Genomic DNA, 15,512 nt, shown 5'->3' with positions numbered 1-15,512 from the left:
GTTACTCTCCAGATGTTTAACTAGACCCATAAAATACACACAATCAAAATCTTCACAACATGTTATCTTTTCAGAACCCTCATCAAAAACAAATATACACCATCTCGAAAAGGGTTCCGGGAGGAGAAATTGTGTTGGATGCTACAGAAAACTTCGTACCTTTTTGTCTAGTCGCGAGGCTGATAAAAAAGTTAGAAAAGTTAGAACAGAATGTATGGAATGTAAAAAACCTTTTTGTTTAACCTGTTTTAATGTAAAGCATCCTTAAGTCTTTATAAATTGTTCCTATTACTTACCACAATAAAAGTTAATTAAGCTAGTCGATATTTTTATTTCCCACTACTTAATGCGAGCGAAACTTCCCTTAATTCAGTGCGGCACGTGAAGCACTAGTTCTGCACTTTATTTTACGTATAAACTAAGTATAAACAGACTGAGCTGTAGACGCAGGTCTTCAGATGTGAGTCAATCATTCTATTATCGGTGTCGCAAAAAATTAGATTTGATTAACGTTATTCACGAAGAATGTAAAAATACGGATATACAATCTGCGTCGAATTCAAATTATTCACTGTTGTATCAAAAAAAAGGTAGGTCATCATTAATATTAAAATCTTGTTTACACAAACATCCATTGCCTAGATGAAGTAAAAAAGTATACAATGAGGTACTGAAAAAATACAATGTTATATTTTATTACATTTTTTCATACAAGTATGGGCAAACAAGCGGATGGATCATCTGAATTGCTCACTTGTAGTTGTTACTTTTCCTTGTTATAAATATTAGGTACTAGTTGCTGCGCGCGACTTTAATAATAATAATATTAATATTAATATTAATAATAAAACTTTATTTAAAGCAACTAGGGCTCAATTGTTAGTAGATAATTTTAATTCTTAAATAACTATTGTTAGTAATGTCCGCTTTGTCCGTGTGGGCTTTGTCCGCGTGGATTTAGGTTTGTAAAAATTCCGTGGCACCTCTTTGATTTATCGGGATAAAAAGTAGCCTATGTCACTCTCCAGGTGTTTAACTATACCCATAAAAATCATGTCTGCAATCAAGCAGGAAACTGCTTTTTAGCATACACTATTGAAAAACACACAGTCAAAATCTTTATCGTAAGTGTTATCTTTTCAGAACCCGCATCCAAAACAAGTAATCACCATCTCAAAAAGGGTTCGAAGAAGAAAAAATGCGTCGGATGCTACAAAAAACTCCGTATCTTTTTGACTAGTCGAGAGGCTGATAAAAAAGTAAAAAAAATTGGTACAGAATGTGTGGATTGTAAAAAACCTTTTTGTTTAACCTGTTTTAACGAGAAGCATCCTTAAGTCTTCCTAAATTCCTTACCAAAATAAAACTAAATTAAGCTTATCGATATTTTTATTTCCCACCACTAAATGAAACTTCCCTTAATTCAGTGCGGCACGAGGTGCATAAGACCTTTTACTTTATTTTACGTACATACTCTAAACAAACAAAGCTGTTGACGCACGCCTTCCTCACATCAATCATTCCATTATTAATAATAATCAAAATAAAAATCCATATTTTTATTGTTCCGTATCTCAAAAGGAAAAACGGAACCCTTATAGGTTCAAAGTCTACCTACTACTACTACTAATAACCATCACACAAACATAATTAAATTATGGTCATGAACTAAAAATTAGTGTTTTCAATTTTCGAAGTACGATAACTATATCATATGAAAGGGCTTCACCTGTGCATTCTAAAACATATTTTTATTTATTTTTATGCATCAAAGTTTTTGAATTATCGTGCAAAATGTCGAAAAAATACGACTGTAGTACGGAACCCTCGTTGCGCTAGCCTGACTTTTTTTTTGCCGGTTTTTTTATAATAGGCTAATAGAACCAATTTTAGTTTTAGTAACGGAACGAGGTTCATTATGCCCCGTGTCGCCATAATGGTAGTTTTGGGACAAGGTTTACAGCGCCCCGTACGGCGTACCGTAGGAATGGAAAGTACAGATAAATCAGTGCCGCTGTGAAAGTGTTAACCGATTTTGACGAAATTTTGTAGTAGAGAGTTGATTTGCATCACGGATACGGACATATGTAGGTTACTTTTATCCCGGAAAATCAAAAAGTTACCACGGGATTTTAAAACCTAAATGTGCGTGAATGACGTTCGTGGGAATCATTTGGTACTTAATATTATAGATGCGAAAGTGTGTGTGTGTGTCTGTTTGATTTTGACGAAATCTGAGAGATAGCTTGTATTCCAGCATTGTATTTTCATCTTTCTTGTACAAACATTCTTGCAAATAAATGATTATTTTATTTTATTTTTATTTTTAGAGACACGGACTACTATTTACCCCCGAAAACCAAAGAGTTCTAACGGGAGTTCTAAGAATCTCTAAATATATAAAATGAAAAGGTGACTGACTGACTGACTGACCTATCAACGCACAGCTCAAACTACTAGACGGATCGGGCTAAAATTTCGCATGCAGATAGCTATTATGACTTAGGCATCCGCTAAGAAAGGATTCAACCCCTAAGGGGGTGAAATAGGGGTTTGAAATTTGTGTAGTCCACGCGGACGAAGTCGCGAGCGTAAGCTACTAATTTTATAAATCTATGCGAATAAAATCGCTGGCATCATCTTATGTTATAATATAGGTATAAGTCCCGCAAACTGCTAATGCGCGTGGCCGCCATTTTAGTGACGTCAGCACTAGACTGAAGTTTCGAGCTGATGGTATATTTTTACTTAAATATACGTCAAATGACGTCAAAATGAGACATGGTTCCAGCTCAATAGCAATTTGCGGGACTTATAGTCTTGTTCAAATGTGTGTAATCGAATTGTTACTTACAGATGCAATTAAAGCTAAGTTCGTGACATCAGTGCGGGGGAATAAAATGATCCAAATGGGTCGCTACAATTTTAGCCTTCACAGAGGTATAGCTCCCATGGGACCTAAAAAACGATGGGTGTGCAGCCGAGCCAAAGGGTGCAAAGCTGTCTTACATACAGTTGAAAATATCGTTATCAAATGTAATAATGAACATAACCACACGTGAGATCAATAAAGATATGAGTAACTTCATGATATGTTTTAATGATGATGATCTTCCCTCGACGTAGATTTTTCCTAGAAAAAAAGATGTTTTTGGGTTCCGTACCTCAAAAGGAAAAACGGAACCTTTATAGGTTCACTTTGTTGCCTGTCTGTCTGTCAAGAAACCTACAGGGTACTTCCCGTTGACTTAAAATCTTGAAATTTGGCAGGTAGGTAGGTCTTATAGCAGACATTAGGGGCAAAATCTGAAAACCATGAATTTGTGGTCACATCACAAAAAAAAACTGGTCAAGTGCCAGTCAGGCTCGCGCACCGAGGGTTCCGTATTACGACGTATTTTTTCGACATTTTTCACGATAAATCAAAAACTATTATGCATGATGAAAATAAATAAAAATCTGTTTTAGAATGTACAAGTAAAGCCCTTTCATATCATACCCCGCTGGGTATATACTTGAATGTATTTCTTTAGAAGAAATAAAGCGAAGGAAGCCGAAACGAAAGATGAACAGATCGAAAACCATAATATACAGCTTACCCACAAATGCTACAGAAAAAGTTGTGGTATGCAAGAAGCTTTTTTTGAGTACTTTAGGGATCTCAGGAAAATGGGTGTACACGGCAATCAAGAAAAAAGAATCATCAATCGCTATTGATGATTTAAGAGGAAGACATTTCAACCGACCTCGGAAAAGTTAACGAAAACACTAAAAAGAGAAACTGACATTATTACAAAAATTTATCACATAAATCTATTCCCCGTTTTTGATTCTCATCTAAATATAAAAGGAAAAGGTGACTGACTGACTGACTGACTGGCTGATCTATCAACGCACAGCTCAAACTACTGGAAAGATCAGGTTGGAATTTGGTATGCAGATAGCTATTATGACGTAGGCATCCGCTATGAAAGGATTTTTGAAAATTCAACCCCTAAGAGGGTGAAAATTTGGAGTTTGAAATTTGTGTAGTCCACGCGAACGAAGTCGCTAGCATAAGCTAGTTAGGTATATAGTAGAGAGAGTAGTAGGCTATATCTGAATGAGACATTGAATTTGTCCAAAATGCATAGATTATAAATTTTATTAGTAAGGTTACTGATTCGCTAACTTAGGTACTATCTAACTTTGAATGGTAGCCACCGAATTCATTTCACATTCTATTTTTAATCCACTGAAGGTTTTCTATGAAAAAATATTTTAATATAACTGAGTGAAGCAGCAGTGTTGAACCAGACAACGTCAAATAAGCTCGGTGGACATTATTTAGTGTTAGACACTGAGTTAGCGAATCACCCCGCTGGCTGGTATGGAAAGCAAATTATTGACAACAAACCATGAATGTTATAAATTTGATTCATAAAGTTAAAATGGCGCGTGAGGAGTTAAATTTCATGTGTTATACTTGTTTACTTGTTATTACTTATATAATGAATATGCCTTCTTCAACGTCGATATCAGATGTTTAATTCAATACACTCGTAAATACTTATGAGGTAACTCATTGAAACACCATGTAATACTTCTTTAACACATTTATGCTTATTGAAACACATGAAACACTTCTTTTACATCTTTATCACCACTTACAACAATACTTCACACTTTTTGAGATTACCTCCCAGCTCTAAAGCTCCAAACGAATTAATTTTATAAAACGCTATTTATGCCGACCAAATGTCACATTTCTTTTTTTTATTCATTCCACAGAAAAATGCAAAGTGTATGCCATTGGTCTGAATCGAAAACAACCCACCAATAACAGCCTCTTTGAAATTTCATCCAATGAGATTATTCCTAAATCTTAATGGAGTTGTAAAAAGTATGTGATTTGACTCAAACGATAAATTATTATTTAAAAATCATGACACTTAGGAATAGATTTAGTAATAAATAAATACAGTAAAGCAAAAAAAGGAAAAATAATAAAAATGTTGTTGTTGTAGGTACCTCTACATTGTTAGTTGTGTTTTGTTTTATAATATTTTTTTGCCACTTACCTTATATTTAAACGTTACCCACGATTTCTTTGTTATTAAATTACGTAGCATACCTGGGAAGAGAGTGACCCCCATGGTTATCCTATTGGGGGTCTAGTACCCTCTATGGTAATTTTGTATTAATTTATTTTCGAACAAAAAATAAATATAAATTTAATAACTTATTTTAAATGATTAATTTTTAAATAATTTGGGTACATTTTGCCTGAAATAAAGAACAATTAACATTTATTATTTTTATTTATTACTAGCTGTAAGCTGATCCGCCCCGGCTTCGCTCGGGTGGAGTTTAGAAAATTGAGGGGGAGGTTGAATTAAATGTTTCTCTCCGTAAAAACCATCCTCGTACTTCAAGGAATATTATAAAAAAAGAATTAGCGAAATCGGTTCAGCTGTTCTCGAGATTTGCAATGAGCAAAGTGATTTATTTTTTATATTATAGATAACAAATCGACTGCTTTCAGACCGCTCAAAGGAACCCAAATTCGTGACTTCAATCCGTGGCAATAAGATGATCCAGCTGGGTTCTTACAACTACAGCCTGCACAAGGGCAGCGTTGGACTGAAGAAACGCTGGGTTTGCAGCAGCTGGGCGAAAGGTTGCAGGGCTTCCTTGATAACCCTGGAAAATGTCATTGTTAAGTGTACAGGGGAACACAGTCACTGAATCTCGACCTGAATCGAGATTTCCGATAAACGTGAGGTTAAAAAGTACGTTAAGTCTTTTGAAATAAATAAAAACTTTTAGGAATTGCGCTTAATTTTAAATATTTAGGTTTTAGTTGGGAGATTGGGAGTTCGATCCCGGGCACGCATCTGTAACTTTGCGGAGTTATGTGCGTTTTAAGCAATTAAATATCACTTGCTTTAACAGTGAAGGAAAACATCTTGAGGAAACCTGCATGCTTGAGAGTTCTTCATGTGTTCAAAGGTGTGTGAAGTTCGCCAATCCGCACTATCCCAGCGTGATAGATTATGGACTAAACCCTTCCCAATCTGAGAGGAGGCCCGTGATAGTTATGATATTTTTAAATCCTTGATTTCACATCACCAGTGCTCAAATACCTAATATTTCGACCGGAAATAATACCTAGATGTTGATTCATGATCAAACCGAGAGCTCCACTCACTCTTGTTTAGTCTGATACGGGTGTTTTTCTCCGTTTGACAACAAATCAACTATTTTCAGACTTCTCAAATGAACCAAAATTCGTGACTTCAAGCCGTGGCAACCAGATGATCCAGCTGGGTTCTTACAACTACAGCCTGCACAAGGGCAGCGTTGGACTGAAGAAACGCTGGGTTTGCAGCAGCTGGGCGAAAGGGTGCAGGGCTTCCTTGATGACCCTGGAAAATGTCATTGTTAAGTGTACAGGGGAACACAGTCACTAAATGAACCGCTAGGATATGGATCGCCCTTCTAGTATCAGTTTTCCCCTCTAATTTTAATATAGGTACATTCACGTCAAGATTGAATAGGCATATTCTAAGCAAGCGCGCTGCACTTGACTGCATCATGACTTACCAGCAGGTCTAATTGCAGCCAAGAGCTAATCTATTTAAAAAAAAACTGTATCGAGATTTCAGATAAACGTGAGGTTAAAGAAGGGAGGAAATAAATCAAAACCTTCAGGTTTGTGCTTAGTTTTAAGTAAGTATCTAGGTATAATATAGTGTAATTGTACTATTTGTTAACCGTAATAAAAGCATAGTAGTTTAAGATCATCGGGATAGTTTAAGAGCCTCCTATTCGGGAGATCAGGAGTTTGAACTCAGGCATGCCTATCCTTTATTTAATAAGTATGTTTTTCTACTAAGTATGGTATTTTACGTTCATCGTTGCCCGAATTAAAGTAATTTTCATTGGTAAAAATAACAACGTTATAACACCAGTTAAAGTTTAAATATTCCATCGCAAAACGAAGTCTATGTTCCCGGTGATTTGCACTTAATAGGTTTTTTTTATTCAGATACAAGTTAGCCCTTGACTGCAATCTGACCTGATGGTAAGTGATGATGCAGTCTAAGATGATAGTGGGCCAACCTGGAAGGCGTATGGTAGTTTTTATTAAACCCATACCCCTTTGGTTTCTACACGGAATCGTACCGGAACGCTAAATCGCTTGGCGACACGGCTTTGCCGGTAGGGTGGTAACTAGCCACGGCCGAAGCCTCCCACCAGACCAGACCAAAAATTTTGAAATTATAAAATTCCAAACCCCTGCCAGGAATCGAACCCGGGACCTCCCACTAATAAGACCACAGCGCTCACCACTGCACCAGGGAGGTCGTCAAAAGGTATTTTCTTAGTAACATATTCCGGCAGCACGCAAATGGTTTGGTTGGTTGATCAGCGCTATGCATGGCAACGATGTCTTGGTGGCGCTACGACTCCATCTTATAAGCCGTCGATGGTTTTGCTCCAGGTCGACAATGGTCTACATGGCCTGATTCTCCGTAGTGACGGACCCACAAGCGCAGAGTATTCCGCTGTAAATTAATATACAAACGTGTAAAAAATAGCACAATTCATCCGGTTTCAAAAATTCTTTCACTGGTATCTATTAGTAATGCTATATGCTATAAATTATATAATTATGAGAAAACTAGTGATTTCCAATAATAAAAAAACGATTAAAATGCTAATTAAAAGTCTGTTATTTGTATGTTATAAAGTTTCCAACCGTCTAAACTATCCACCAAGCAAAAGTTTGTTTGTCAAGGTCCGTGGGTAGGTTTAAACTATCGTGAGTGATTTCCATGAAACATATCTCACACCCGGCTTTACTCACGTGTTAAATCGACGCTAGCCCGACTGGTTTCGAACCCATCCGGGGTCCATTTTCACAGGGACTCAGTTCGCGCACGCGTCGCGTCCCCGATCGAAAAAAGACCTCGGATGGGTTTGAAACTACTCGGGCTAGCGTCGACTAAACACGTGAGTAAAGCCGGGTGTGAGATAAGTATTGTAAATATTTGTTTATTTTGTTAAAAAATTACAAGACAAACACTAAGTAAACCATGGTAGTAGAAAGCAAAGGTTCTGGCCCCCAAACAAGGATTCCCTGTGCTATGGGAAGCCAGTCTTAAGCCCGAATATGAGTAGCTACCAGTAGCTAGAATACGGTATTTGACAACTAGTCAAATCAGGCAATTTTTATCAAACGTCAAAATGCGCACTTAGTATAAACTATGAGATACTAGAATGTGACGTCATATCATAATGACGTACTTTTTAGTCGATAATTTAAAATGGTTATTACACTTAAAACTAACAAAGGACGTGGATTTTAGGTATTTTGCAAGACCCTCTATTTAATAATCACTGAGAAATAATTTATTTTTGATGTAGTCAAATACCCAATTATAAAACCTTCTTTTTTTTATTTGCAGTGCGCGTATCAAAATCGAGAAATGGAAGACCGTTACTTGTACTGGGTGAATACAAGTACAACATACACACAGAGAAGGAGTTGAAATCCACGTGGCGGTGTCAGAAGTGGCGGAAAGGTTTCTGTAGGGCAACTGTCTCTACGATCAAAACTTTGGACGGCAATTTGATTCCTTCCCATCACAAAAATTTGCATAATCATTGAATATACGTAGGATTCTAAATAGGTAATTTTAAATACATATCATAGATTGCGGAATTGGCAGTATTTGAACCTGCGTCTCCCTGCAGGTCCATTTCGAAAAACCTGCAACAATCATTATTACAATCTCAATTGTTCTGATTGGCTGAATCTGTGCGATTCTTGTTGCAACAATGCAGTGTAGCCAATAGTGAGTGAGCGTCAACCAATCAGAAGTGATTGCGATCGTGACATTGTAGCTGTCATTCTACCGCAATCGCGCAGCTGGGTATCGCACCTGGAGCGCGTTTGACTGCCAGGCCACAGTTAACTTACTGCCAAGTGTCAATATTTTAGATATCATCATCATCATCAACCGATAGACTTCTACTGTTTGACATAAGTCTCTTGTAGGGACTTCCACACGCCACGGTCTTGCGCCGCCTGAATCCAGCGGCTCCCTGCGACTCGTCTGATGTCATCCGTCCACCCAGTGGGGGTCTTCGAACACCGCATCTTCCGGTGTGTGGTCACCATTCTAGCCCATTGGGATCCCAAGGTCTATCGGTTTTGCGAACTATGTGCCCTGCCCATTGCCACTTCAGCTTCGCAACTTTGAGCTATGCCGGTTACTCTAGTTCGTCTACGGATCTCCTCATTTCTGATTTGATCACGTAGAGAAACTCCAAGCGTAGCTCTCTCCATCGCCCGCTGAGTGACTCTGAGCTTTCTTATTTTACATAATATATTGTATTCTTATTTAGTCCTCAAGCGACTGTTAATGAAAAAAGATGGCATTAACAGCTGCTTGAATACTGATTACGAATAAGTACATTTATCTCAAACGGCACTTCGTTGTAAGTAAACCGTGGCCTAGCGGTCAAAGGCTCTCCGGGTGCGATACCCAGGGAGATACAGGTTCAAATCATGCCGGTTCCGCAATTTTTAATATGTATTTTAAATTATTCAAAAATTTCCTTAAAGTGTAGGTAAAAAAATTATATCATAAAAAATGATAAATACATAGAATCTGCCGTCCGTCTGCCTGTCTATCATATCAACGGGTAGGTAGAGAGTTAAATTTTCACAGAGAGTGTATGTACTTATTTCTATTGCCGCTATAACAATTAATAATAACAAAATCAAGATGACGAATTTCAAAATGGAATATACCTACTTCAGCGTCCATAGACGGAGTAGAGTGTAAAAAATTGAACTTTTAATCTATGGCTCTAACTACTTGGTACTTTAATTAATAGTTCGATAATATGGCGGCCTCAAAACAGCTGTTCTGTTTTGCGGCCATTTTAATAACGGGTGGGTGGCTTAAAGCTAAAAAGGCGGAAGGTAGGAAATTATGTTTTTAATCACTACGAAGTGCACGCCACAGATTATAATATAGTTATGTGAGTTAACTATGAAATAATGTAAATGTACTAAAAAAATGTGTTGTTAAATTTGACTAATTTTATTAAAAGAAATTAATTAAAATGGATTTAAAAATGATTTGATTTCTTCTTTTCTTAATACCTTTAACTACCTCCAGTAAAACGGTAAAATATCAATTAACTTTTAGCCCAATCAATCCTTTTTCAGCAAAACAGTGTCGTTAGGTTTATTTATAAAATTTAAATACAGCAATTCTATTGCAATTCAAGAAACCACAAGTTTAATTTGCTATAATCCACGAAATCAAATGGAAATCGCTTCCTTCTTAGACTGCATCATCACTTACCACCAGGTGAGATTGCAGTCGAGGGCTAACCGTGTATCTGAATAATAATAATAATAAAAAAACATTTTATCTTTCAGTGTGCAAAATGCGATATGCACCCTCCGTCCCTCCACTTCTAATGAAGCAGGATTTAAGCATATTATGTATCTAAATAAAAATAATCAATGGTTCATTTATTCCAGGCCCAATACTAACTACATCTCGGAGAGGAAACCCTGTCATTCAAATAGGGAATTATCGATACAATCGACATACCCGATATAAAGGGGAAAAGGTTCTATGGCCGTGCGCTAAATGGGGATTCAAGAACTGCAGAGCCTCCATATTAACGTATCAGAATGAGATCGTAAGATTCAATAATTATCATAATCATTAATCAATAATCACGTATGAATTGTTAAGTTATTGTTTACTATCTGATACCCGCAATTTTATCAGCGTGGATTTAGGTTTTGTGAAAATCCCGTGGTAACTCTTTCATTTAAAGTAAAATTAATTGATTTTCATAAAAAGTAGCCTATGTTACTCTCCAGGTCTTTAACTATGCCCATGCAAAAAAATCTGTTGCTCCGTTGCGACGTGATTGAAGGACAACCCAGCAAACCAATACACTTTCGCATTTATAATATGGGTAGTGATTACTCGATTAAAAAAAGTTAAATAATACTTTGCTCATGAAATTACACAGTTAATTAATTAAACGATCAACCAATAAGTTTCGTTCGTTTTCCTTTACATTAGTTTTGTAGACCAATCTTATTGGTGGAATTTATAGTTTAGCTTCTGTGTATTTACACATTATATTTAGACATAATTCTAATTTACTTACATCCATACTTATATTATGTAAGACATAATAATATTATACCACACTAGGTACAGTACGCGGCCAACAGTGATGAACGTCGATCTTTATTTAGAAGGAGACAGCAGATTTGTAGAGCACTGTCTCGGTCGTTGAGACCGACAAAGCGTCATATGGGTACGAGTGACAGAAAGGGAGAGAGTGGTTCTACAAAGATGAAATGCCATTCTAAATGCCGATGTTCATCACTTTCGGTCGCGTACTGTACAAGGTTACTTCGAACATTTTTAATGCGTCTTGCCTTAACTTGTTTGCTTCTTTTTATTAAATCCGAGCTTATTTTTTATTGTCATTTAACTAATAAGTAATGGTTGTAAAAACTCTTTAAAATATCTAAATAAACGTGTTAAATATAATTAAATTGTTTTTCTCTTTATTTTCTATAAACCTTGAATGTATTATATTGTAGTTATTGAATATGATTGACTATATTATTACAGCGAAAACAAGCTGAGACGGTAGTCGTAGACAAAACTTGCAAAATTTTACTTGGCTCTACTATCTTTTGTAACAAGAAAGAGATGTACAATAAGTTTATTATTTGACACGTTTTTAACAAGTTTTTCATGTGTTTTCTACAAGGTTTTTTTTATGAAACTTGTTTATTTGGTAGATAAAAGTTGGCCTGTCTGAAATGAAAAAAAAATGAAAATAAATATTAAGAACTTGAATATTCGATGCGTTTATGTGGACCCTTATATTCAAGACGTTTTTATTAAAATATCTTTGTTCTAGGATTATTAGTGGCTATAACGGTTGGTGATGATAACAATAGTAATTATAGGAAACGCAGGAAGACAATTTCATATTTAAGTGACATTGAGAAAGAAAAGAAAAGGAAACAGTGGAGAGAGCAAAAGAGAAGGCAACGCAAAAGAGAAGCGAAACGAGGGAGAAGGCAAGAATATTAAGGCGAGTCACCAAGGCTAAGCGCAAAAAACTGGTTTGCTAGATCAAATGTTTTAGGTATTTAGTACTCTTAAATAATGGCCTTGCTAAAAATATAGAATATACCTATAGGCATTGTCTAAAGAATGTGCTAATTTTATACACAATAGGAAGTACTTCACTCAATCCAATCCAATCCATCAGCATGTTTGCGTCCACTGCTGGACATAGGCCTTTCCAAGAGCGCGCTACCAAACACTTAGTACTTCACTCGATCAAATAAAACCTTGAAACAAGCTAAAACAAAAGTCTAAAACGAATTATTTAATACTAAAATTTCTGACTTGGCACATAATTTTTATATGGAAATATTTTGTCTTAAAATACTACAGAGAACCTGCTAAATTTTGGTTCTCAACATAGCTTCTATACTTACTTATTAAATTCAAATTTATCCCGAAACTTGAACGTTGCCCAGCGGTTTTATAACACGCCGCGCTGCGCGCTCCGGTGACTCGCCTTAAGAAGATCACACACAGTCACAGGACCAGTAGGAGAAGTAAAGCCCGCGACATACTTAGTGCCTATTATTGGGTGGGTCCTTGTAACTTAGATTATGCACCCTAACCGGTTCCGGTTTCATGAAACCAACCATGGAAGCAAGTTTGGAACCAACCTGTTGGTGCCGGATATTAATATAATTACTAATATTCCCTTATTAGCCATATTAATGACTAATATTCCCTTTCCTCTCCAGAAGTGTTGTGTATTTGAAACAAGTTAAGAATTTACCACTGTTCTTGTAAAATAATCTAACTGTAAGTTTATGTTTGACATTTTTGATCTTAAATGTACCTATACCTACCTACTAGATAAAATTCAAAGACCAAATTAAAAATATTGTTTTTAAAATCAAAATTTGATTAAGTATCACTACCCCTATTATAAATGCAAAAGTGCGTTTGTTTGTTGGTTTATTGGTTTGTTGGTTTGTCCTTTAATCACGTCGCAAAGGAGCAATGGATCGACGCGATTTTTTGCATGGGTATAGTCAAAGACCTGGAGAGTGACATAGGCTACTTTTTATCGCGGAAAATCAAAGAGTTCCCACGGGATTTTCAAAAACCTAAATCCACGCGGACGAAGTCGCGGGCATCAGCTAGTACATTTATAAAAGTGACAGAGGAGAGATTTGAAATACATAACACACCTCTCAAACCAGTCCCAAAATTGGTGCTATATTTTATTCAACAAGCTTATACCCGAGATTTCGTCCCCGTGGACTGTACTACACAAATTCCGAACCCCTATTTTACCCCCTTACGTTATGAATTTTCAAAAATCCTTTCGTAGCAGATATCTACGTCATAATAACTATGCCAAATTTCACCTAAATCCGTCCATGTATTGGTTGGAGTTGTGCGTCTATAGATCAGTCAGTCAGTCACCTTTTCCTTTTATATAAGTATTTAGATAAATTACAGTTTAATGTTTGTTTCAGAAATAGTCATGTTAGAATCGAGATCAGGCCGGCCGATAATTCAAATGGGAAAGTTTCGTTATTATAGACACAGCAGTTATAAAGAAGGGAACCCTAAATGTCTATGGGTCTGTATAAAATGGTGTACTGGCTGCCGCGGGTCTATGACTTCCATTGAAAATGAAATAATTAAGATTAATAATAAGCATAATCATTAAAAGTACAGCAATATGGCTAGGTAGCGATTTAGTACGAATAACATCGTGCTTACGTATAGTACGTGACAGGTCGAGATGGCAATCGGGGTGGGGACGCCCTGCACAGTGCACACCTGCACAGTCTCAGCTCTAGCCCGGTGCGTATGAGCGCGGGTGACGTGCGGATGTGCGGGGTGTCCCCTCGCCTCATACCCCGGTTGCCATTTTGACCTGTCGCGTAGCTACTATACGTTTCTCGTCCTGGCAATTTCTGGAAGGCCTCTGTTCGGAACTTGACTCAATCGTCTTCAACATAACAAGATCAGGAAATGTTATGGGTATAGCAGCTTGCGAATAAAAGAAACTATATGATATAGGAGTTGTGATACATATGTTTACATAATTTATTCTCGAAGACCGTTTGGCTATAAGCAATGAGGATTACCTACTAAGCGGGAAAAGAAGACAAATCTTCAGCCATCACTACGCGCTCTTTACAATTGATCAAGTTAAGATGTATTTTGATCCTCAAGGGAAAAAGTTGCATTATTTTTTACAAGTAATGTGATCCCTATTCAACTGTTTTATTTTATTTTTATTTTATTGAGAAGGCACACAAAATAGGTTATAACAGCTATAAAGTGTCTCAATTTAAAAACAACAATACCTCGCAATTGTAGAAACATATAGACGTATAATTCCATAGATTTAATAGTATTTATAATTTAGCTCTCTATACTCTGCACTGTTTTATATGTATATAAGGTATATTGAAAAAAATCATGTTAACGAAATATTATACTTAATGTATGAAATAAATAATCGCTTGAGCTTCACGGTGTTGCTTTTTTCACTTTATTACACAACCTATAGGTAAGTCTTACAAAAGGCTTGAGAGTCTTATCTTAAGAAGCGTTATATATAGGTTTACTCAAAAGCAATCACTAGTAAAGGAAAACTAATGCGTAAACAAATAGAAAAGATGAATATTATTTTTATTGAAAATAATAGTAAAATAACTTTATAATACTACTGTTTATTAATTCGTGAAAGTATGAGTTAACATTCGTATATCTTAAATCATCATCATCATGATCACCCATCGCCGGCTCACTACAGAACACGGGTCTCCTCTCAAAGTGAGAAGGGTTTTGGCCATAGTCTACCACGCTGGCCAAGTGCGGATTGGCAGACTTCACACACCTTAGAGAACATTATGGAGAACTCTCAGCCATGCAGGTTTCCTCACGATGTTTTCCTTCACCGTTAAAGCAAGTGATATTTTAATTACTTAAAAACGCACATAACTCGGAAAAGTTAGAGGTGCGTGCCGGGGATCGAACCCCCGACGTCCGATTGGAAGGCGGACGGCCTAACCACTAGGCTACCACAGCTTCTATCTTAAATGCTTGATTCTATTACGGCAATAATTTTTAGAGGTTTTTTTCTAGCATATTGGCCAAAAATCAAACATAAATACAATAGCAGCGGCAAAGAAAAGCTCAACATAGAAACAACCTATATTCAAGTACGTATACAGGAAAATTTTAATGAAAAATTAATGGGAGAGCCCTGCAAGTGCAGATTTAAATGCTATGAAAAATGGAACCACGAATCAAGGCAGAGTATATTCAGAAAATTCTGGAGTTTCAAAAGTAATGTCGAGCAGTGGCAGTACATCTCAAAATTAGTAAAAAAAACGCGCGTCAAAACAT

At 36.5% G+C, this 15,512-nt stretch overlaps 1 protein-coding gene across 6 annotated transcripts in view; it reads left to right on the top strand.

The window, feature by feature from the left end:
• The window catches only part of LOC117986086 (modifier of mdg4-like), a 244,123-nt gene that overhangs the window by 206,569 nt on the left and 22,042 nt on the right, over positions 1-15,512 (top strand). Inside the window, exon 5 of one of the 6 annotated variants that reach the window (XM_069501370.1) lies at positions 13,622-14,633. The exons of the other annotated variants lie outside the window; for them this stretch is intronic. Within the exon in view, the coding sequence (XP_069357471.1) occupies positions 13,622-13,818 (197 nt within the window). The 3' untranslated portion in view covers positions 13,819-14,633. Of the gene's footprint in view, positions 1-13,621; positions 14,634-15,512 lie in introns of those variants that run through there. 6 annotated transcript variants of the gene reach the window in all.

Source organism: Maniola hyperantus, chromosome 10 (genome assembly GCF_902806685.2).
Source record: "Maniola hyperantus chromosome 10, iAphHyp1.2, whole genome shotgun sequence".
In the NCBI taxonomy this organism is placed as follows: Eukaryota; Metazoa; Arthropoda; class Insecta; order Lepidoptera; family Nymphalidae; genus Maniola; species Maniola hyperantus.
This window is presented reverse-complemented; position numbering and strand designations above follow the sequence as displayed.